At 35.4% G+C, this 24,560-nt stretch overlaps 1 protein-coding gene across 2 annotated transcripts; it reads right to left on the minus strand.

Moving 5' to 3' along the window:
- Positions 1–15,539: 15,539 nt before the first annotated feature.
- On the minus strand, positions 15,540–17,303 carry LOC133848915 (uncharacterized). Of its 2 annotated transcripts, none has more exons than XM_062284658.1 (3): positions 16,964–17,303; positions 16,337–16,864; positions 15,540–16,279 (listed from the first exon to the last, which is right to left on the minus strand). In XM_062284658.1, exons 1-3 carry the CDS (start codon positions 17,210–17,212, stop codon positions 15,758–15,760), a joined length of 1,299 nt encoding a protein of 432 aa, XP_062140642.1. In that variant the 5' UTR covers positions 17,213–17,303; the 3' UTR covers positions 15,540–15,757. The 2 variants fall into 2 exon arrangements, with proteins under 2 accessions (XP_062140642.1, XP_062140643.1); XM_062284659.1 differs by having other exon boundaries at positions 15,540–15,727; positions 16,405–16,864; positions 16,964–17,297.
- Positions 17,304–24,560: the final 7,257 nt, after the last annotated feature.

Genomic DNA, 24,560 nt, shown 5'->3' on the forward strand with positions numbered 1-24,560 from the left:
CACTCTTCTTTATTATAATTGAGCTTCGATTAATTCGATATATTACTATTGATTATTGTAGCATTATTTTGTATTTTTATACCCGCTACCCATAGGGTAGAAGGGTATTATAACATTGTTCTGGCAGGAAATGTATGTACCAGGCATAAGGAGGCATCTCCGACCCTCTAAAGTGAATATATTCTTGATCGACGTTATCAGCCGAGACGATCACGTCATGTCCGTCTGTCCGTAAGAACAATTAAATCTCAGAGATAGAGCAATAATTGTTATTTGACAGCAATTGTAATATTTGCACGCAAATTAAGTTTATTTCGAATATTTGGACGCCTATTTCCGCTCCCGAAATACTACAAGGATCGAATATAGTAACATACTTACTTTACTATATTCGCGACTCAAGCTTCAAGATTATGATTCCTTTATAACGTTATTGTGATTGGATAAAAAATGGTAGAAGTTATTTAAGAAATCACTCTGTATGGCAAATTACGTCTACTGCAATCAGGTCTTAGCTGGTTTGGTTTGAAATCTGGTATATTTTGACCTCTATAGTATATTTCGAACGTAGTACTTCATCAAAATTCGAAATATTGCCTTCAATATATTTGAAGTAGTTTTTTAAAATATTATTTTATGGATTTAGTTTTAAGTCGCTTGCAAACTATCAATATTTATATCAGTCTAAACTGGAAACATATTCTACATTCTTTAAAACTATTAAATTTACAGCAAATTCTGCAACTTTTTTTTATATGGGTTACCCATGCGGTAGCTATTGTAATTGTAATTGTGCGCAAATTAAGTTTGTTGAAGATGTTTGCAATGCCCCTTTCCTGTGAATCGAAAAAATACACGAATTGTGAAGCTAGAGTCACGATTTTTGGGATGTATATTTTGGTATATTTGAAATGTAAAAGTATATCGATATACCAAATACAGCCTTAGGTAATGATTTTTAATTAATACTCACTTGTTATATCGTGAAGCAAATTAGAATCTATGTATTATCAACATTTACTAATTATATATTTACAACATTTATATTGAAGACTAAAACTATTGCCATATCATAAAAAAAAAAAAACAGGAATTGAACATATTAGCTTATTATAATTGCTATATTTTTTGAATTGATTTTGGATGGCAGATTCTGTGGTGTCTTGTCAGATAATCTTTAAAGTAAAGAATCCAAAGAATCTGGATTAACAAATATTTGAATATATTTATGAAATTTACAAAAACTCATTGGAGAACAGCACGAGAACTTCTCTTAATTGACTCGATAATAATGCTTTCCGCTATCCAACATATATTATTTTTTTTTATCTTTCCTATTTTTATAATCTAATTATATATATATGTATATATTTTTCGCCAAAAAGGAGAAAATTGCGAGTAGTTAGGAGATCAATGCCAGCGAGAGTTGTGAGCTTAACTGCTTAGAATAGGCGCGCGTGCTGTCTGAATCGTAAATCGCAGCTGATCGGCAGGCTGAGCGAAGCCGCTTTGCGGCTTTGGCTAAAGGTGCCACTCAATGAATGTGGCATGCAACAAACACAACAGCTACAGCGACAACGACAGCGACAACGTCACACAAAAGAGTGGCAATTGAATTTGCATACAGTTTTGGGCCCAGGTTGCGGTATGGCACAATTAACCGTTTAAACTTTAAGCCCGGTTAGTTTAACTGGTTGTCGTTGGTGTTGTTGCTGTTGCCTTTGCTGCTACACAGCGTGACGTCGACAGCGACTGCGACTGCGACTGCGACGTCGACGCTGACGTTGACTGCGGCAAGCGCTTTCATGGGAATTTGTGGAGTTCATTTCATGGCAATTTTATTGCTTATTAATTTTTCAGTGTTCGCGCTTTGCTTGTTGCTGTCGCTGCTATTGTTGTTGTTGTTGCTTTTGTTGTTGTTCGTGCTCTCATTGTTGTTGTTGTTGTTGCTGTTGGTGTTGTTATTGTTTGTGCCGCTGCTGCATGCTGTTAATGATTCCGCGTGTTTGCTGCCCCCCTTTTGTGGCTGTGTCGATGCTGCCCTGTTGATATGATTATTACGTTTATGTATTTTAATAATTGTGCATGATTTGAAAGATTTTCTCTGCGTCTCGCAGAGAGAGAGAGAGAGAGAGAGAGAGAAAGACACATAGTGGAAGGGAGATAGAGGGAACGAATGTGCGTGTATTTGTAGGTTTCTCGAGCAGCTTTCAGCTGCCTTCAGTTTCAGCTGCCCCTTTTTGTTGTTGTGGCTCGCATTTGCCTCTCGCTCTCGCTCCACTTCTTCTCCACTCCCTCTCTCTCTCTATCCTCCTCACTTACAGTTGTTGTGCTCTTCATTCGCCCATTCGCTTCGTGGTCGTGTGCCCCCGTCGCGCGTCCATAACTTTTGTGGCTCAATTACTTTTCGATGCAAATCAAATTGGTCGCTTTTAACTATTCTTCACACGTTTTTCATTAAATTATTATTATTATTTTCCTTCTTCTTTTTTCTCTTGCCTTTTCGATTGCCTCTTTAAGTCTCTTGACCATACAGCAACAACAGCAACAGCAGCAACAACAAAGAACAGACTCTGCTTTGGCTCATAATTTTACGGATTCACCTTTTCAGCTTCGTCTTCGTCTTCGTCTCGTGTATTTGTATCTGTATCTCGAACTCTTCCTCTATCTGCATCTTTCAGTATCTGTATCTGTATTTGTATGTGTGTGTGTGTGTGTGTGTGTGTGTGTGTGTGAGCCTGAGTTTGGGCATTGTAAATGACTTTTTATAGAGCTCAAAATATATTTTTGTTTGCCTTATTGTTCATGAATTATTGTTTATTGGCTGTGCCCTACAATCGGCAAACACGACACTCAAATCTGTTTCATAGCAAAAAAAAAAAACATTTGTTCTGAATAGAAGATTTTACTAACACTAAACATTGTTGACTTATTTTTGAATCACACAAAACAAAAAAACTTCTATAGCAATATAGACATAGTATATCAAAGATATAAGTTTAAATTAAAATAATGTTTATCTATATTTATATTTTTTCAACTTTAAATTTAATGTATTAATCTTATAATTGTAATTATAAATCTAAAAATGAAATGATCGAATTCACAAATCTTTAAATTTAATTTTAGAAATTTACAAAGTAATCCAAAATCCTACATTAAATATGAATACCATTTAAAAATTAAGATTTACATTAATTATAAAAAATTCAAATTAATTCGGTAGTTTCTTTATTAAAACATTGTAATGATTATATTAATTGTTATTAATACGCTATTATAAATCTAAAAACAATTATAGAATTCAGTTAGAAAGTCGAGTGTGCTCGATGGACCTTTATCCATTTTGAATATAAGCAAAAAATTATACAAAAAGAAAAAAACATACAAAAAATATACCAAACTGTAATTTTGGTATATTAATATATTAAAATATACCATAATGTGCAAAGTATATCAAGTCTTTTGAATGAAAGCAACGCATTAAAATGCAAAAAAATATACCAGACTATATATAATATTTTGCTTATCAAGATACTAAAATATACCACATAGTGCAAAATATACCAAATGGTCGACCACAGCAAATAAGTCCCGACAGCGACAGCCGTATTTTTTTGCCATAGCGAGTAGCGGATGCAAAAATGTTGTATCTATAAAAATGTTTACAAATTACTTGAACTTAAATTAATTGCATGATTTCATTGACAATCCACTCTTCAAGAGTTTGTAAAAAAATGTAGTAGAATTGGGGATAGTAAAGTGCTGTCTCAAGTTGATATGCGACATCGATATGCTCGATGTTGTACCCTACGTTATAGCGCTTAATCGAAATCAATAAAGTTATTAAAGCGACGCTTTTAAGTTTTCTGTAACAGATTCTTAAGCCAACAACTGAATAATAACGTAGCAACAATGCGGATTAACGCTTCATCATAAACATGGCAACAACAATAGCAACAGCAACAGCAACATCAACAGCAACACGGCCAACAACAACGAGAACAACAACAACAATAACGATAACAACTGATTGTCATAATTATGGGCATTTTGGTGTTTGCCGCTCTCTTAACCAACTTTGACTTGGACTCGAGCTCGGACTTCGATTTCGTCTTTGACTTCGACTTGAGATCGCTGTGAGTTGAGGTTCCTTTTGTTGTTGTTGCTGTTGTTGCTGGCTCGTTTTGCTGCTGCTTCCATTTCAATTTCGCAGCGGGAGTTGCCACTCACACACACACAGACACAAACACAGAGAAAGAATCGTAGACACACAACAGATTGCTAATCAAAGTGTTTATCGTGGAAGATCGTTTGTATTATGATCTTGATGCCTTAATTTATTCACACTCTGCGAGAAATTGAAGCTTCAAACTGGCCCTGGAGCTGGAGCTGGAGATGAAGCTGGAGTGTGGAGTGTTAATCTTTGCGCCTCAGTGTTTTTTTTTTCTCTTCCTCCCTTTTCAGAGTCGAGCGTTTTCTATTTACTTTCGAGCGCTTTTCAATTTTCACAGCGGGTTCGAGAATGGGGCATGGGAGCTGGCTCCCATCATGATCAGCGATCGCTGTTCCGAACAATGTTTGTAATTTATTTCATTGTACGATGATTAGCAGGCATTTCTTTAGCGAACTCTGAGCTTGAATTCGAATTCGAATTGGAGCTGAAGATGGAGCTGCAGCTGCTTTTGCTCCACTTTCTTTGTTTTGAGTTTTGGAATTTGATTTTGATTTTGATTTTGTCGGATTTTTATAGTTTTGTTAGCGTCCGATGCGTCCGCTGCTTATTAGCTGCATAGTTATGGCCAAACGAGTAGTCAGCATAGTTTATGGACTCACAATTTTTATGGCTCGTCGGCTATTTTTGGTGTTGTTGTGTTGTTGTGTTGTTGTGTTGTGTGTGTGCAGGTAGCGCGAACAAATTGAATAACCCATAACCGAAAGCCCAAGCAGCTTGGGCAACTTGAAAATCTGAGCATATTGTTATAATTGAGTTTCAGCCCACATGCTGCCACGCCCCTAAGCAGCCGCAGAGCAGCCACAGAGAACGTTGGAGGGGGCGGAGACGGTTGCGGGGACGGTTGCGGGGAGATGGCGCTGACACCAAATATCATAATAATGAACTCAAGTGCGTACGCAGCGCAGGACGCAGGATGACAACAGCGATGCGGACAGCCACCGGGGGAAGGATGAGGCAGAGAAGCAGGGGGGTGAAGTACAACCCTCCTCGACCCCTTGCGCCTTGCCCCTGCCGGGTGTGAGTGACTTTTAATTTACTTCAAATCCGTACTCAACTACATGGCCCCCGGGGGAGTTGTTCCTGTGGCAAGTGGCACGTTCATACAAGTACATGCTGCATGCTGCCACATACATATGTACATACATACATACCACCTCGCTCTGCCACAGTCTCTACCGCTATCTCTGCCGCTTGCTTGTCCTCGACGTTTGCCTGACGACTTTTGACTTTCGCGCGGCCGTCGCTGCAACCACCAACATGTTCTGTCAGCCCAAAACTACACTAGTCAACAACATTTCAATATCTGCACTTGCTTCAAGCTAATTGCCAATTCATTTTGTTGCTTAATTTTGATAATCCGTAAATTTTTACACTCTTTTTTTTAATATTTATACATTTTTTTAATTAGATTTTAGAAAAAAAACTTTCATATTATTATTTCTAGAGTTTTTGGTGAAAAGATTTGTTTGAAAATATTTGGAAATATTGAAATTATTATTATTATGAAAGTAATTATTTCTTGTGTTTTTTCTTGATATTTCGATAACGCTTTGCCATTTTTGCTGTTTGCTGTTATTATTTTTATTATTATTATTATTATTATTATTATTATTATTATTATTATTATTATATATTATTATTATTATTATTATTATTATTATTATTATTATTATTATTATTATTATTATTATTATTATTATTATTATTATTATTATTATTATTATTATTATTATTATTATTATTATTATTATTATTATTATTATTATTATTATTATTATCTTTCTTTCTATATCATTGATATGTTCATCGTTTTAATTATTTCATATATTTATGCTTATATTATTATTATATACTAATTATATTAGTTTTCCAAAAACAAAATCCAATTTATATAGTCGTAAATTCTAAACTAACTATGATTGAATTGTGTTCGAAATTCCAAGATTTTTATTTTGTTGTTTATAGAATTTAGAGATCTTTTAATCTTGCATTGAAGGATAAATCGACATACTATATTTTATATTGATAACTGAGTTTTGTTGGTGTGTGTAATAAGCTGCTGAAGTTTTCATATTTCCTAAAACATACTTCCTCCCACTCTAAAGCTGTCTGCATCTTGCTTGCACTCTGCTGTGCTATTTTCTCCCTCTATTGCTATCTCTATATCTATCTCTCTCTCGCTCGCTCTCTATTGCTATTGCTCCTGTCATTGTGTCGCTCTCTCTCGCGCTCTCTTGGGGTCTTTTGCATTTGTGTCCGTTTGGTGCGCACATCATTAATTTGTTATACGGAGATTATCTATTTTTATTGTTATTAATGGCAAACAATTTATTAAGCTGCGAGGACGACTCACACATGCTCGGGCAATAAGCAAAGGGATGGAGGGATGGCCAGAGGAGATAGATAGAGGAGAAGGCAGCACCGGGAGGAGGAGAAGGAGGTGGAAGAGGAAGTGGAGGGTGCGATGTGTGTGTGTGTGTGTGTGTGTGTGTGTGTGTGTGTGTGTGTGTGTGTGTGTGGGTGTAGTTTGAGTCATGTAAATCAACAAATTTCACTAAACTACGTGCGGGTGTTGTGCAGATGGATTGCTCATTATGCTGCCGGGTGGCAAGAGAACGCGAGAGAAACAGATAGGAGAGAGAGAGAGAGAGAGAGAGAGCACTGGAGAAAGAGACAGACTAGAAGAACGAGAGCTGTGCAAGGTGTTGACGTTCTGCACTTTGCATTGTTGTTGTTTTGGATGTTGCTCCTTGCGGTGCTCTGTTGTGTTGTGGATGTGGATGTGTAACTGCCTCCAGTCCGGATGCTCATTAGTATGCGTAGCGCCCACAAAACTGTTTATTAGGGTCATTAGCGGCGCCTCAGACGCTGCTGTTGCTGCCACGGCCCATTTTAGCATTTTCCCATTTCACCATTTTAGCATTTTCCCATTTGCCATTTCCTTTTTCGGCCAGCACTTGCCGCGAATAATAGAACCTGCAACTGTAAGTGTAAGTGTAAGTGTAAGCGTAAGTGTAAGTGTAACTGTAAATGGAGCCCAAGGATGTGCCTGACCAACACTGACAGGTGCCTGCTGACACCCTCCCTTCCCCTTCCCCATCCCCATTCCCTTCACTACTGCCACACTTGCCACAAATGGAGTTGAGGCCTCTTTTCCTTTTTCAGGGGCGTGACTGAAGTTGTCAGTCAATGACGAGGAGGAGGAAGCCGGATGGAGGAAGGAGCACAGGCAATATTAGGGAGCGTAAAAGGCAACTTTATCATATCAGAATACGCTAATAGATCATCATCATTCGCATGGGGCATGATTCAACGATTCAACATGCAGATATCGCAAGCAAGCAGCTAAATAGGTTGCTTAAGCACTTTAATATTGCCATTTAAATTGTTATTTACTTTAAGGGCCAAACAATTGACTTTAATTTGGAGGAGTTATTACAGTTTTGATAGATGAATATAGATATACAAAATTAAAGAGCTATACGTCACTGAGTAATTATAATATTTTAAGCAGCCGACATAAAAAGTTTTTTTTACAAAACTATACGGAAATGCAAAATTATTATATTTCTTATAATGTTCTACATTTTACAAATATTTAAAGTAGCTTTGAAGATAAATGTTTTTTATTAACAAATCGCAGAGTGATAATGTAGTGAAGTTATACAATCGAAATTCCAAATTTATATATTTAATTTGAAGAATTTTTTATAGCTGCGATTTTCAAATATACATTAATTTACAAAACTAATAATTTTTCTTATAATGTTCTAAAATTTGTAAATATTTTAATAGTCCGAAATTGAAAATATTTTTCCTTAGATATAAATTTCTCAACAGTTATGTTCCTTAGTTTGATTATATTTAATAAAGTTTCTCTAACAGTTCTCGCAATTTACATACATACAAATATTAAAATAGATCTTTGAAGTTGTTCTTTTGGAATGCTTCGATTGAAATTGTGAACAAATTGCCTTCTTTGCATTGAGAGTTCAGTTATTGAATCAAAAAATTTAATATAACTATAAACTAGTAGAGTAAATTAATAATTCATTTTTTACACAGCACGAAATAATTTGATTTTCTCAATGTTTTATAACTTTTCAAAGCCTGAAATATTTACAGTTTGAGCAGAGCTTGGGCAGTCAAACGAATCGATGACCAAATAATTACCATCAGCTTACTCTGTCAATGGAGAAAAAGTTCGCATGACACTATCGCTATCTGATGCTATAATTACATTAGTATATATATTATAATAGTATAATTTTTGATACTAAAATACTTATTATAATTCTACAAAAATACCATAAGCCATCCACTTAAAAAAAAAATAGTTCATTTGAAAAACCGCTCAAAAAAAGTGAAATTGTATTCATTGAAATTGATAAAGAAAAAATACATACGAGTATATGGAAAGAAATGTATTCGCATAATGCAAAATAATTGTATTATTTATTGTTATAAGTATATTTTTTTTTTTCAGTTCACTCAGCTCGATGACCATTTTAATTGCCCCTTTAAAAAAAATGATTATTAAATCGTATATCAATGTGGCTTGATGAATGAGTTCTGCATTGAATTGCAAGTTGTGAACTGTCTGACAACAAAATACACTTTGCAGCTGCTACTGCTTGACAATGATTAGCTAATAGTTTATACCAACGACTCTTATAAACACTTGCCACACCCCTTCCCCATCCTGCCTCTCGTAGTTCCCATTGAATCGAATCGAATCGAATGGCAGAGACAAAAAATAAACAGCGCATAAATTTAATATTAAATAAGCATAACATAATAAATTCGATTCCAATAAATCCAATTAGTCATGGCCAAATTATTATTGTCGGCCGTCGAAAGAGAACTGAGAATTTCTATCGCGACTCGCTGACTGTCTGACCTTACTCTGCCTCCGCCTCCGCCTCCTCCTTCTCCATTTCCTTGAACGTTTGTCGAGTATATTTTATGCCTTGCTGGCAGTTTCGTTGATAAGAGAACGCGATGCTGATAGCAGCGCGGGAGGAGAGATGGAAATCGAAAGCCAAATGAAAATGGAGCTGGAGCTGGAGCTGGAAACAAGCGCTGCTTTCTGTTGTTGCCTTGTCTTGGGCTCTGCTGCTTCTGCTTCTGCTTTTGCTTCCTCTGACATCTCAACTCCCCCCTGGGGATCGAGTTGAACTCTAACCTTGCTGCTGGCTGCTGACTGCCAACTGCCAACTGAGAAATTGAAATGCCAAACGCAATCAAATGAATTTGTCTGTGAGGATCGAGAGCATCGAGAGATCGTCGCATCGACTGAATTCCATGCGATTCCCTCTCCTCCTCTGCTCTCTTCCTATCAGTTACTGGCTCACATTTCCGTTGTGCGTAGACAAATGAGATAATTGGGTACATGAATTTATGGAGCGCTGCGCCATGCGCTGGCAGTGACAAGTGGCCACCATGGTAACCCATTGCCCCTGCCTCTGATCCTATCCCTGCCTCTGCTCCTCCCTGCATATCTGCTGCCACTTTATACTCTTTTGAAGAGCACTTTAAATATCACACAGTTTAAGCAACGTTTCAAGTCGATTATTTTGTAGGCACAATATTTGAAATGTAATAGTATATCGATATACCAAATATAGTCGAAGGTGTATTTTTCGGTATAGATTAGTAGCATGTTTCATACTATATACTATATATATATAGTATATAAAAATATATACTATATATATGCACCATATATGTACAATTTTCCAGAGAGGGGAACCTTACATTTCTGTATTTCTATAGTAGTAGTATACTTTATGTACTATATACCAAAGATATTATATATGATATACTACATACAAATATACTAGTTTTGAATGAAGAAATTTAAGGTTTCAATATGGAAAATTGTTATTGTTATTATCTTGAAAATTAAAAAAATTCAATTATGTTCCTATTTTGTATTTATTTTATAATAAATGTATAAAATTGAAAAATTAGTTAGAACTTACTGCTACCATAAAAACAATTATTAAATTTCTATACTAAACAAATTTATAAAATAAGAACCTAAATAAACTTAAGGCTATATTGTTACATTTAAATGAATTTTGAAATAAATAAAAATCAATAAAACACATTCTTTAGCTGATATACATTGAAATGAAACTTAACTTTGTACTATAAGTGTGTAGAGTATTCGGTATGCTGCAGCTCGCTTGTTACTCGTAAGCGTTCAGCTTGTTTTTTGTGTGATTTATTTAATAAGCAGCATTCACATAAAGAAATCGACATGTAACGCACCCTACTGCCAACCCCCAATCCGAGTCCGTTTTGGGGCCTATCTGTAGAAGCCCCCAACGAACATGTCCAGTGCATGAATGTACAAATTTATTGGCCATCCGTCACAATTGCAACACGGGGCAGGCAGCAACGAATTGTGGCAATACTCGTATGTTGCACACGGGCGCCGCGCCGATAAGCAAACGCCAAACGCCAAACTGCCAACTCGCATCTCTCACCTCGCACTTGAAAATTTGTGACGTGTTTTTGCATGGAAGACATGCCGCATTTTGGTTGCACGTTGCAAGTTATCTCGCGAGCAGCTTCAAGCATTCCGCATAACCGAAATACTCGCCCATCAACTGTCAACTCGCAAAAAAAAACAAAAAGTGAGGTGCAAAAATGCCGAAACTTAAATGAAGCTGACACATTGTCAACTTTGTCGATTGCGTCGCGATTCGTCGAATTGATTCCGCACATCGCAATATGAATGCAATTAATATGCCTATCTTCATTTTTTCTGCACACAAGTTGAATGCATGGAGCTATACTCAGGAGAGTATTTGATCATTCTAAAAGTTGTTTGCTAATAATGGAAGTTTTTTAATAGCCAAATAAAAAAAAAGGTCCATGGAGCCAAAACAAAAATTCAATTAACAAAAAATTTAAAAATTTATCGTTTTGTTTAGTACTACTCGTATAATGTTTTATATTCTATGTGTTGTCGATATTCGAATTAGATAAAAGTATTTTAATTGATATATAGAAAAAGATGGTGTATGGCCTTTGGGATTTTCATTTCATATCGCCAAAAGTGAAAAAATCCGAGAAATCATTATGAATAATAAATGGGAATAATAAATACTAACCTTCTTCAACTATCCATCGGCTTAAATTTAATATAACTTCGAATAGGAACGGAAAATTTCTATCAATGAGGGTTATTGAAATACACACAACGATGAATTTCATGTTTAGCCAATCAAAGGAATATAAGCCTTAATTTGTATTGTAAACTCATTTTTTGCCAAAAAGGCATAACGAATAAATTCTTTTATATACATATATGTTACCATCCAAAACAATGTTCTTTATTGTGCCAGCTACTCATAGAGTAGAAGGGTATAATATCTTTGCAGTACTTCATCGATATACCAAATATGACCTCCGGTATATTTTAGTATTTTTGTGGTATATTTGGAATATTTTTAGTGCGGTATTAGCACTGGTCTGCCTTTATTGAAGATGGGTACCAAGTACTCTACAATACTCTTACTTGTTTTCGATTTAACAAAAAAAATTGAATACTTGCAAATACTAACGAAAAATGGAATATCAAGCGAAATTTAAAATTTTAAAAAATAAATGGCAAACAAGTAAAAAAGCTATCGAGCTAGTCGAGCACACTCGACTGTGAGATACCCGCTACCCATTTTGAATAAAAGCAAAATATTTCGTTATGTTTTTTTTTAAATATACTAAAATAATATACCACAAAAATACCAAAATTATAATAAATTGTATATTTGGTATATTGATATGGTACTACACTCAATATATACTATAGAGTGCAAAATATACCAGATTGTCAGCCAAAGCAACCAAGTAACTAACATATGTTACATAGTGAGTAGGCGTTTTTGCCCATACAAAAGTATTTCTTTAATAACTTTGACAATTTTTATCTGATCGCCACCAAATTTTCGGGAGTCACAATTAATATATTCATTATTGTATATACCAATGTTCGGAGCTAGCTTTAAAATTACGTTTGTTTTGTCAATTAGCGGGCGTTTCAAAAATGTTAAACGGACTTGATCTGCGTGCAAACATAACAAATGCTATCGAAAAGCTTTATCTCGTATAGTCTCTGAGATCTAGGTGGTCATACGGACAGACGGACATGGCTCGATCGTCTCGGCTGTTGACGCTGATCAAGAATATATATATATACTTTATTGAGTCGAAGATGCCTCCTTATGCCTGGTACATACATTTCCTACCAGCACAAAGTTATAGTACCCTTCTACCTTATGGGTAGCGGCTATAAAAAGTGCTGGTGCTATCGGGGCTTAGTTGTTGTTGTTGGCAATCTGGCATATTTTGTACTACCATAAAATACTTCGAATATAGTAGTATTTTAATATACTATCAATATATTTTAGTATTTTTTGTTTATGTTTATTTTATATAATATTGGAATGGTTTACTTTTATTGTAAATAACTTGTATCATGGAAGAAAGCATTAACTACTTGCAGCGTTAACTTTTATTAAGTATATAGTAGTATTTTAGTATTTTTCAGGTATATTAATTTTGTATAATCCCGAACTTGTGAAGAAAGCATTTACTACTTGCAGCGTTAACTTTTATTAAGTATATAGTAGTATGTATTTTCTGGTATATTAATTTGGTATTATCCCGAACTTGTGATGAAAGCATTAACTACTTGCAGCGTTAACTTTTATAAAGAATATAGTAGTATTTTAGTATTTTTCAGGTATATTAATTTGGTATAATCCCGAACTTGTGATGAAAGCATTAACTACTTGCAGCGTTAACTTTTATAAAGAATATAGTAGTATTTTAGTATTTTTCAGGTATATTAATTTGGTATAATCCCGAACTTGTGATGAAAGCATTTACTACTTGCAGCGTTAACTTTTATTAAGTATATAGTAGTATGTATTTTCTGGTATATTAATTTGGTATTATCCCGAACTTGTGATGAAAGCATTAACTACTTGCAGCGTTAACTTTTATATTCGACATTTTTGGAATTTGTTTGCTTTGCTGCCAGTACTCTGCCCACTTTATTGAGTACAAATTGGCAATATCCCCCTGATATATCATCCGTCCGTAATATTGCCGACAGAAGCGCATTCTGACAGCAATTTTCCACCACCCTCTCCCCTCGACCACCCCCTCCCGTTCACCGTTCTTCCTCCCAATGTTCTTCATCGCTGCTCGCTTGTCATGTTTACTGAGTTGTTTTGTTGCGCCAGCAAAATGAGCATCATTTTTTTTGGGGCGAAGCCACTGGGAATGCTTGGCAAAGAGGCAAAGAGGGGAAAAGGTGGGGGTAGCTGGTAGTGAAATAATGGAGCTCAATGATATTAATACGTTCGCTCGTTATCAAATTGCGTTTGCATGCAGAATGGACAGCTTGGACGGAATGGGTTACACTGGTCATTTCTCTTGCTCTTGCTCTCCCTTTCTCAGTCATTGTTGCTGTCTTTGTTGCACTCAGTAAGTGTGTGTGCGTGTGTGTGTGTGTGTGTGTTGCTGCTGTTATTATTATTGTTATTTTTGTGCTTTGCCGGACACGGACATGAAACGAGCGCCATATTTAAGCGTCGTACGTGAGCTGTGATTTGTGGTGATGCCATCCTGAAAGGCTCCCCTTCCCCTACCCTTCTCCATCCCCTTCTCGATCCCCTCAAAGCAAACACCCCCGCTCAGAAGTCGAAACACACAAAAACCGAAACAAAGCGTAAAAAGCCTAAACAATAAACACACATAGGAAGAGAACAACGCAAAGCGATGCGGGGAGAAGTTAAAGCTTTGGCTTAGAACGTGAGTGGAAATTGGGAGCAGGTTTATATCTAGGCGAGGGGGAGAGGTGCGATGCGATGCGGTGCGGTGCGGTGCGGCGGTTCAAAGGTGACAAAATGCCAATGCAAATAAAACGACGGCGACAAAAACTTTATTTAATTTAAAAGCTAAAAATATAAAATAAATTTTCCACATTTGACTTTTACAACGACAATTTGCCCGTTGACTGTCGTAAACCGACGGCACCCCCTACTCACCCCCTTCCCCGTCATCTAGAGCTCCCCCTCGCCCACCATCATCAGCATATTTGAGCACCCTCGTCAGCAAACGAACCTAACCGATTTTTCTGCCTATGGCAACCTTTTTGCGACCCCTAACCCACACACTCGCACAAAATGGCGACCCCTAAGCCACCCCCAACCCCCAGACAGTGGGGGGAAAGGGGAAAAGGCGCCGTAAAGCGAAAAGCGTAAACCGTAAACCGTAACCAAAAACCGTACGCAAAGTTACGATAATCGTTTATTGAAATGCAAATTTTTTGCTGATTTTGCTGCTTTTAGAAGTCAATTTGAGTTGCCCCCCACTCCCCCCGACAGGCCCTTGCGGGGGCTTCTTTGGACTATGTGGCAACTTTTACACTTTTGTTATGATTGTCTCTCTTGCTTACGCCAAAAACAATACAATAAAAGGTCATCTATTTAACATATGCATTTGCATATTTACAAGTTGCCACCACCGCCACCCCCTTCCCCTTCCCCTTGCCCTTCCCTTCTCCACTCTTTTCGAAGGCGAGCTGAGTTGACATCGCGAAGGGGTTCAGTTGAGGTCTCCTTGGTTGTCGCTTAAGTGGATTCATTCTGGTAATTACCTTTGGGGGCCATTTTCTGGGCCAGCAGCTGCATCATTCGACATCGTCTTGATTCGCAGTTTCTTTATTTGTTCGTAGCAAATATAGCAATATATATTGTAAAGGGGTTATTAGAATGTCTCTTTACTAATTGGGACAGTGTCAGCATTTTGCTAAGGGTTATCCAATGTTCTCTCATTGGTATTCTCGACATCATCAAGATTTAGTTAAGGAATTCTTCCCCCATTTCTCCAACTTTCTTATTACATTATTTCCATACTTTAAGTTTTATAAATGATTTATTTTTGTTAACTATAAAACATAAATTTTCAAGATTGAGAAAAATTTTCAAAATTGTATTAATTGTATATAGAAGAGAAATTTCTTTTATTAAGTCGAATTCCTAAAAAGGGCTAAACTGAGTTTAACTAAACTTGCATATAAAATCATTTGGTAATATTTAAAATTTATTTGCAGCCTTTTCTGTCAGTTTTTTCATCACCCATTCGACTTTGCATCGCAGAAATCAAAAGTAAAATCTTTATGCTCCTTATATAAAAATACAAATCCAATGCTTAAATTGGAGTTACAAAAATCAGTAATAATATATCGAATTACTCGACACTCAATTATAATATAGAAGAGTTCACTTAAATTAAAATTTATTAACAAGCATTGAACCAAATAAAAACTGTAAACAATAAAGAAAATTTATTAAATAACTAATGGATCTGTAAATTTCCAACGACTGGAGTACTCTTGATCCTTAAGGGCATTTATTGACATAATATTGTTTGCTTTTTTCAGTCCAAGTGATCCTAATATCGATCCACCTTTTGATACATACACGTTTGGATTACCTCCTATATATACAAAAAATTGAGTTCTGGACAGGAATAACTTTTTTTCATGGCTTTAAAATTACCTATCTCTTTAGCCATTCTAATTTTACGCTTTGATTGCACATTTTTTACCACATTCTCCATTGGTTTAGAGGTCTGATCATTGATAGGTGCACTGACATGTAAAATAATGTTATCATCGTCCAGTCCTGTCGACTCAAGAGTTCTTTCTTCAGAGTTCTCTGGATTATTTATAGTTTTGATGTTCTTATATTTTTCAAAATAGTAGGCAAAAAGCGAATCTATTTTTTCGGGGGAATATGTTTTCTTTTTATCTTCAAAATTTCGTTTCTTTTTGTGATTTGTGTATTTGACCTTTGATTTCACATTTCCCAAAACTTGCTCCTCAAGAAGAGCATTAGGTGGCAACATTTTGGTTGTATCCTCCGGTCCTGTATTTATTTCAGGGTTTTCAGGAATTTCGGCATATCTTTTCTTTTTAGCTGCATAATATTGATTCAGTTCAAGGCGACGTTTAAGATTCTAAGTTGTAAATGGATGTAAATGTTGTGGATTTATGGACGAATCTTTTACACTTACCTTATTTTGGTTTCGACGGTCGATCGATGGTATTGCAATCGGTCCCGATGGAGCGAGTATCGATCCACGTTTTGATACATACACATTTGGATTATCTCCTATATTTTTCAAAGCAAACAAAAAATTGAGTTCTGGACAGGAATAACTTTTTTTCATGGCTTTAAAATTACCTATCTCTTTAGCCATTGTAATTTTACGCTTTGATTGCACATTTTCTACCACATTCTCCATTGGTTTAGAGGTCTGATCATTGATAGGTGCACTGACATGTAAAATAATGTTATCATCGTCCAGTCCTGTCGACCCAAGTCTCGAAGGAGTTCTTGCTTTAGAGCTCTCTGGATTATTTATAGTTTTGATGTTCTTAAATTCTTCAAAATAGAAGGCAAATAGCGAATCTATTTCTGTTTCTATTTTCTCTTTATCTTCAAAATTTTGTTTCTTTTTGTGATTTGTGTATTTAACCTTTGAGTTCACATTTCCCAAAACTTTTTTCTTTTGTTTCAGTTCAAAGGCACGTTTAAGATTCTAAGTTGTAAATGGATGTAAATGTAGTGGATTTATGGACGAATCTTTTACACTTACCTCATTTTGGTTTCGAGGGTCAATCCATGGAATTGCACTTGCCTCCGATGGAACTTGTACGATTAAATTTTGACGCAAGGCAAACGACGATCCAGTTCGCGCTAATACTCCCAAAAAAGTTAAATCAAATAGAGTCTGCTTAACAAGTAACTTTTTATCAGTTTCGTCGTACTCCACATGATCGCAGATCTTCTTATCGTACACAAAAATATCAGAAGCTGGGTTCTGTAGTTCAGCGATCGCCTTCATAACACTAATCTTGATTTCGGTGGGTGTTCCGAAGATGTCCATAATGAAATCTGAATGTTATGCTTATGAGTTTAGTAAAGACACTAAAATATAATACAAATGTAAGTTTGACTTGACTTTCAGCCTGACTACTTGATTAACACATTTTGTAAAGATAAGTGAAATTTAAATAGTAAATCGAGGAGCAGTATACAAAACAAGTTTAAATAAAAGTTGTATCACCATTCCTATTAGCTATAAAATTTGCACTGGCTGATGACTGATGTTTTGATATTGAACCAGAATCCAATTGTTAACACTTAGTAGTTTCATTTAGTCGCAATTATTTACAGAAAATTCCGTTTAGAATTCATTGATATGATATATATTAATTGATATGCATCAAGTTCCCATGTACGCAGTGAATAGTTAATTATTATGTATTTATATAAATACTTGAATATAATATTCGATCTCAGGTTAATTATCACAGTCCTGCAGATAACTAGGTCAGCGATGCATAATTACATATGTATACCTTTTTATGTTTACATACAAAATTAAATTCTTTAATTATTAATTTTTATTGTTCTGGTAAAATTTCAACGAAAATCGTTTATCCGGAGACTGAGTTCATATGAAGTTTGCTTGTTTTGTATATTATTGTAGGATTATTTATTTCTTATATAATAATTTTAATATATTTATTGCAAAAATTTACTAGATAGCGAATAATAAAAAAAATATTTTTTTATGATAAATTACAATCGCAAATTGCCAATTTTAAAGCTACAGTCACAATTTTTGGACAGTCCTTATGAATTTTGAGTTTGGTGGCGATCGGATAATCGTATAAGTTATGTAAGAATTTATTTTATAGGGCAATAATGGCTGCTGCCATGGTATTCTTAATCAATAAATCAAGACACACAGACGGACAGATGGACATGGCTAGATCGTCTCGGCTGTTGACGCTGATCAAGAATATATATACTTTATAGGGTCGGAGATGCCTCCTTCTACCTGTTATATACATTTCCTGCCGGCACAAAGTTATAATACCCTTCTACCCTATGGGTAGCGGGTATAAAAAGTATATATATATATTTTTTATTAGGTAAAATGTATTATACATATTTTGAATGTAATAGTAACATTTTTTAGCTCTTTATGGAATATTTTAAATGCTGTTGCTTAAAGCACGAAGCGTAAATTTAACAAAATTCAACATGCTTAAAAATTCAGCATTAACTTAGGTTCATCTGTTGAATTTTGTAGTATTATTGTTCAGTTTATTATTTAAAATAAATGACTAGATACAAAATACAGCAATAAATTTCAACTCTCTTAAACTCTCAATTAAGTTAATGAGCAAATCATCTTAAGCCGAAACCAAAAGCTGATCATATTCCTCAGCCGATTAATTTCCCTTTTTACATTTCCCCCCCTTACTTTCTCTCTCTCTCTCTATCTCTCTCCCTCGCTCGCTCGTCTATGAAGTTTGGCTATTTTCCAGTTTCCTTGTGTGTGCTTTAATCATCGACTTAGAGCCATTTTGTGGTCGCATTTCTTATCGCAGTCGATCGATCAGAAATCAAAACTCGAAATCTCATTAATTTGACAAGCGTTGCGCACACCGCACACAACACCGCACACCACTTGAGCGCACACTTTGCACACTAGACAGAGAGGGAGAGAGGAGTGGGGCGCTCAAATTTCCCAGCTGGGAAAGATAAATATTTTCATAATACAATGAGGAAGAGTGCGCTAGATACAAATGTATCTCACAGATACAAAATTAGAGCCGCTGCTGCCAAAAAGATGCCAAAGATACCGCAGCTCGAGCTCGAGCTGCGTTGATGCAACTGTCAACTGTCAAAAGTCCAGTGCAACAAGGGATTGTCAGCTAAGCAAAGGGATGCGAGGGGCGGAAGAATGAGGAGGACAAGGAGGAGGAGGAGGAGGAGGAAGTGTGTGTGGACTGCAGGAAAATCAAAACTGTTTGATACGCTGATAAGATAAATAATTGGAATATGAAGCTGGCAGTGCCCGCAAATCTCCCTTCCCTGCCATTCCCTTGCCCCCTTCCTAGAGAATTGACACACGTCGTGTGGCACAAACGGAATGAAGGCGGAAGGAGGGGGAAGCGACTGCTCACTTTATGTGTGTGTGTTTAATCACAGCAAATAATTAAATGTCCATTTCACAGGGCGACACCGCCAGCACTCTCTATCTCTCTCTCTCTCTCTCTCTCTCTCTCTCTCTCTCTGTCTCTCTCTGTCTCTGCCTCTTCCGCTGCCTCCGCTCCTGCCACACTGTGTGGCAGGCGACACGTGTGCAACAAGAGGCATTAGGAATTAAGACTTAATTTAAGTGCTTATCGCATAAAACAAATCAACAAATCAACCAACCCCTCCGCTGCTGTCTGAACTGCTCCCCCCGCACGCGCACACACACTTATACCTTTTCATACACACACCTTAACACATACACACATACACACCTGATCGCTAGCTGACTTCCCTTTTTGTTTTTTTGAGGTTTCGCCAAAGCTAAATCTCGCCACAGACAAATGTCTGGCAACCCCCCTCTTCCTCTTCCTCTTCCCCTTCCTTCTTCTCCCTCTCTCTCCCACTCCTCGCCCCTGACAACTATCTCCTATTTGCTCTCACTGTCACATTTATGAGTTGTGCTTAGCTAATAAAGTCATTATGTTCCCCAACCGCTGCCAATTGCAGAGACTTTTCTATGATAGCAAACACACGCATTATTTCATTATTTGGAAGTAGTTCATGTGCACCCTACAATCGTTTTATTTCATACCGTTTTTTGAGGCATTTCAGCACTAGTACCCAGGTGCCATCACACCACTTACAAACCCCTTCAAATGATAATAGAATATGAATATGTACAATTTTATAATGAAAACTAAATTTAAGGTATAATAAGTACAAATACTTTTTTCGAGTCGAAGGCCGCAGTAGACAGTACTCTCTTCTCTTTTAAATGTAGTATTAAATACTAGATTTAATATAATAACATAAAACTATGCATAGCATCAATTTAGTTCATTTTAAATATAAAAGCGTGTAATACCTTTGTATTGTCAGGAAATGTATCTAACAGGCAGAAGGGCCCCATTAAGTAAATATATTTGTGAACAGCATCAACAGTCGAGACAAAATGAATATGAAAAAGTCCAGTCTTAGTTGGTTTTGATAACAATCTGGTATATTTTATACTTTATGGTATATTTTTAATGCAATGATTTATGTATATAAGTATGTTTTGTACTCTATGGTATATTTTCAATGATGGGATAGCGATCTGCCAAATATAACCTTCGGTAGTAATGTTTTTGAAGGTATATTTTTTTAATACTGCTACGATTTGCTCTATAAAAAATGATTAGCTGGTATCTCACAGCCGAGCATATTCAACGGTCGCTCTATGAGATGTATATTAAATGTAAAAGTATATCGATATACCAAATAACAATTTTGGTATATTTTGTACTTCATGATATATTTTCAATGTTTCTCTATCGATCTACAAAATATAGCCTACGGTATATTACAGTATTTTTTGGCATATTACTAGAGTATACTATATTTTTTTTTACAAACGTAACAGAATATCACATTGCAAATGAGAGAATACTTCTTATATTTCCTTTTCCTTAAAATACTATTATAATTAAAAAAAAACACACACAGAATGAATGTTGTCGTAGTGAAGTCTTTCATTATAATTATTATGTTATATATAGAATAATATTATTTCAAAGGCAAAGTGAAATATAAATACTAAATAATTTAATTCTTATAGTTTTAATGTATGTATAGTATATTGATGTACCAAATCAACATTTCGGTATGTTGATCGGGTATCTCACAGTCCAGCATACTCAACTGCCGCTTCTCTACTTTTTATTTGTATTCATTTAATATGGACATATTTGTCTGCTTTCTTTTGCTTTCTTTGCTTTATAAATATCCCTTCATGTGTATACATTTTTCTTTACATTTTATTTACGTAGTTTTGTCCAAATGATAATAATATTATGAAAATATTATAAATTGATATAAAGAAGATACATTAATTAATATAAATATTATAAATTGATATAAAGAAGATACATTAATGAGCTTAAATAAATACAAGCAAATGTATATTTATTTATGCTCATGAATGTATCTTCTTTATATCAATTTATAATATTTTCATAATACTAATTTATTTTTATTTTCATTTATATTTCATTTCATTTATTTTGTATTTATCTCGATAATTAAAATGTTCTTCAATGGTAGTGTCTTTCGCGAGTCGTCAGAGCCGACTGGAACAATTGTTCTAACCCATTACGAAGCGGCTTCTGTTACTTCTCCCACTCCGCACTCTCCATGGCAGCTCCATCAACTGAGAGAGGGGGGTGGGGGGAGTGGCATATCAGAGTGCGCTCCAATTCGAATCAAATCGAATCGAATTCGAATAATTCAGATGTGACAAATCAATCGCAAGGGGCAAAGGCAGCAAACAAAGCAAAGCAAAACAAAACTACGACGAGCAATGTCATTATTTGGCTGGCATTATTTGTTATTTGTTATTGTAATTATTATTGTGTGGCATGTTTATCGTTTAGTTGTTTTATTTACCAGGCTTTAGTTGTCTCCCCTTCCCCTCCCTGCATTGATACGAGTCACTTATTAATTTCATTATTTGCTCGACGTGCGTTTTATTTATTCATCAATTTTATCAGCACAAATTAAAAACAAATTAGTCGACAGTAGGTAAATAATAATAAAGTGTAATAAAAATCACAGCCATAATTGGACAGAGAGGGAGGGGGAAGGGAGGTAGGTGGCTGCTTGATATGGATCCATCGTTGATAAGAGCGCAACTCGCAACTTGATTCGCATGTAAAATGATTAAGAACTTTACTCGTTGTTATTGTTTTTTTTTTTTATTTACACACACATCGTCGCCCTTGTGTGCATTCATTTAGTTTTGTCCGCTTTTATTTTAATGTGATTTTTATTGTTTTTAATGCGCTTTTAATAATAATTGATTCCTGATTGCAGCAATTTGATAAACGAAAACATGGAAAACGAAAACATGAACTGAACCCACTGAAGGACAACACAAATGACGCCAGCTTCAATCGCCAGCGCATTAACTACGCCTATCTCTTCAGCCATATATCTGCTGGATCTGTATATATAGATACATATATATATTTGAGTATATATATAACTTCAACTTACGTGTTCATTATTATCAAGTATTGTTCACATTCCGATGGTAATTCATTTGTTTATCACTCTTTGGGGCGATGTTCCAAGCTGACAATACAAATTACTGCAGACTAATCAACCCGATCTGAAATTCATTAATGCTATATTAAACTTTGCCATATGATGTAATACTTCAATGCAGTGAAGTGAAATTTAAATGTTAATTTCAATACTAAACAATTTATTCATTGAATTCTTGTAAATGAAATTTTGACAATATTTTTCATAGTTCCTTATATCACATTTTTTATAATCACTAAAATAATGATCTTTCAATGTTAAGGTATATTTTGTGTTGTAATTGAATTTTACATAAAATTCTTCAAAGTTTGTTGGAACTTTTCCAGCATTGATTTTGTGATACGGAAATAATGAATTCTCAAAGTTAGCGTCTTCATTATATTTTAATTGATTTTCACATAAAATTAAGTTTGTTGGAAGAATTTCAATTTCAATGCTAATTAACATAATTTACATATTGAATTCTTACAAAAGAAATATAATATATTTTTGCAAATAAGAGAATACTTTTTATAGTTCCTTTCCCTTAGTATAATATAATGTTTTATCACATTTTTTATAAGCACAAAATTAATGTAATTTTGCTTAAATTCTTCATTTCATTATTATTATTATTTTATACATAAAATAATATAATTTCACTTAATAATGTTTCCAGCATTTATTTCAAATTTACGTGATGGATTTCATCAATAAATAATTAAATTCTTACGAACAAAGAGTATAAACAAAATAAAAGAGTTAGCTCGTTTTCCTTAAGACAATATCATATTTTATATTAACATCGAATTAATGTTCACATTGCTTAAAGTCTTCATATCAATATGTTTTAGCAAGATTTCTGCATAGTTTTTGGAAATATTTCCAGAATTGATTTTGTGTATTCATAAATATTATGAAGAGAAATTATGGAGATATTCGCTCATATATGTATGTATATATTTTTGATTTATTTTTAATTACGCTTATCATTGACACAAACATTGGGAAATGAGAGCAGAGTGAAATGAAAATGCAAATGCAAATTTCATCATAAGAGCCAAATAAATGAATAACAATAAACAAAATAATGATAATACCTATTATTTTATCACATATAATGACAGCTAGCGAAAGAGAGAGAGAATGCGAACAAAAGAGAAAGACAGAGAGAGAGAGAGAGAGAGAAAGAGAGAACTGTCACAAGAGATTTGTGCACAAATTTGGGGGCGAAGTGGGAAATAGGAAAATGAGGAAATGGGGAGACAAGCGAGAAACCTAATAGAAAATCAAGCGCAAGAAAATGGCGTCCGATAAGCAAAACAACAGCAACAACAACAACAACATCGAAAAAAATAAAGGAAGACGCCAAGCAGGAAAAGTAGACGAAGCAGAGAAAGAGAAAAAGGCAAAGAAAAACGCCCCGCAGCAAATTAAATGAAAATTTGTTTGTGTGTGGAAAAATCAAGTGAAAATTAATTGAATTGAGTTGAGTGCGGCGGCCGCTGCCCGTTTATAGATTTTTGCGTGCCGATAAAAACAACAAGCAGCAGCAACACAGAAAGAGAAAGGAAGTGGAAGCAGGAGAACGAAGGAGAGAGAGCGAGCGAGAGAGAGAGAAAGAGAGAGGATGAACAGAAGGAAATTGTGAAGAGTGCAGCATGAAATGTGAATGGTATTTTCTTTTTTGCCAATCACAAGACTGCCGCAAAAGCAGCTGCAGCCCAGCAAATGGTCAGCAGCGAGGGCGGCAATTTTCCACTCCCCTTCCCCTTCCCCTACTCACCTATCACACTTCTCTCTGTGTGTGTGAGTGTGCATAATTCATTTAAAAGACGCAAAAGTCGCAGCTGCGCAGTGCGCTGGGACCAAAAGCAGCAGAAGCAACACATTGGGGAGTGGAGTAGAGAGGGGAGTTGGTGGGGGGTGTTGGCCCCAGCCGCTGCATATTTAAGACATTATTACATTATAATCGCATAAAACAATCAATAAAATTTCAGTTGGCTGTGTGCGGCGAAGGCAGCGTTGTTTTCTGGCAGCGCAGTCGACGTCGCTGTCGTCGTCGTCGATGTCGTTGTTGCTGCTGCTTGGCCATCATCGTCGGCAGCAGTGGGTTT

This window comes from Drosophila sulfurigaster, chromosome X, assembly GCF_023558435.1.
Source record: "Drosophila sulfurigaster albostrigata strain 15112-1811.04 chromosome X, ASM2355843v2, whole genome shotgun sequence".
In the NCBI taxonomy this organism is placed as follows: domain Eukaryota; kingdom Metazoa; phylum Arthropoda; class Insecta; order Diptera; family Drosophilidae; genus Drosophila; species Drosophila sulfurigaster.

What these genes read in the sequence shown, in the direction of transcription:
- LOC133848915 (XM_062284658.1), bottom strand. Translation starts at nt 17,212, where the DNA reads ATGGACATCTTCGGAACACCCACCGAAATCAAGATTAGTGTTATGAAG. An exon ending in TCGTACAAGTTCCATCGGAG is followed by an intron (nt 16,865 to 16,963) that starts GCAAGTGCAATT and finishes TTTACAACTTAG; the next exon opens with AATCTTAAACGTGCCTTTGA. An exon ending in ACCGTCGAAACCAAAATAAG is followed by an intron (nt 16,280 to 16,336) that starts GTAAGTGTAAAA and finishes TTTACAACTTAG; the next exon opens with AATCTTAAACGTCGCCTTGA.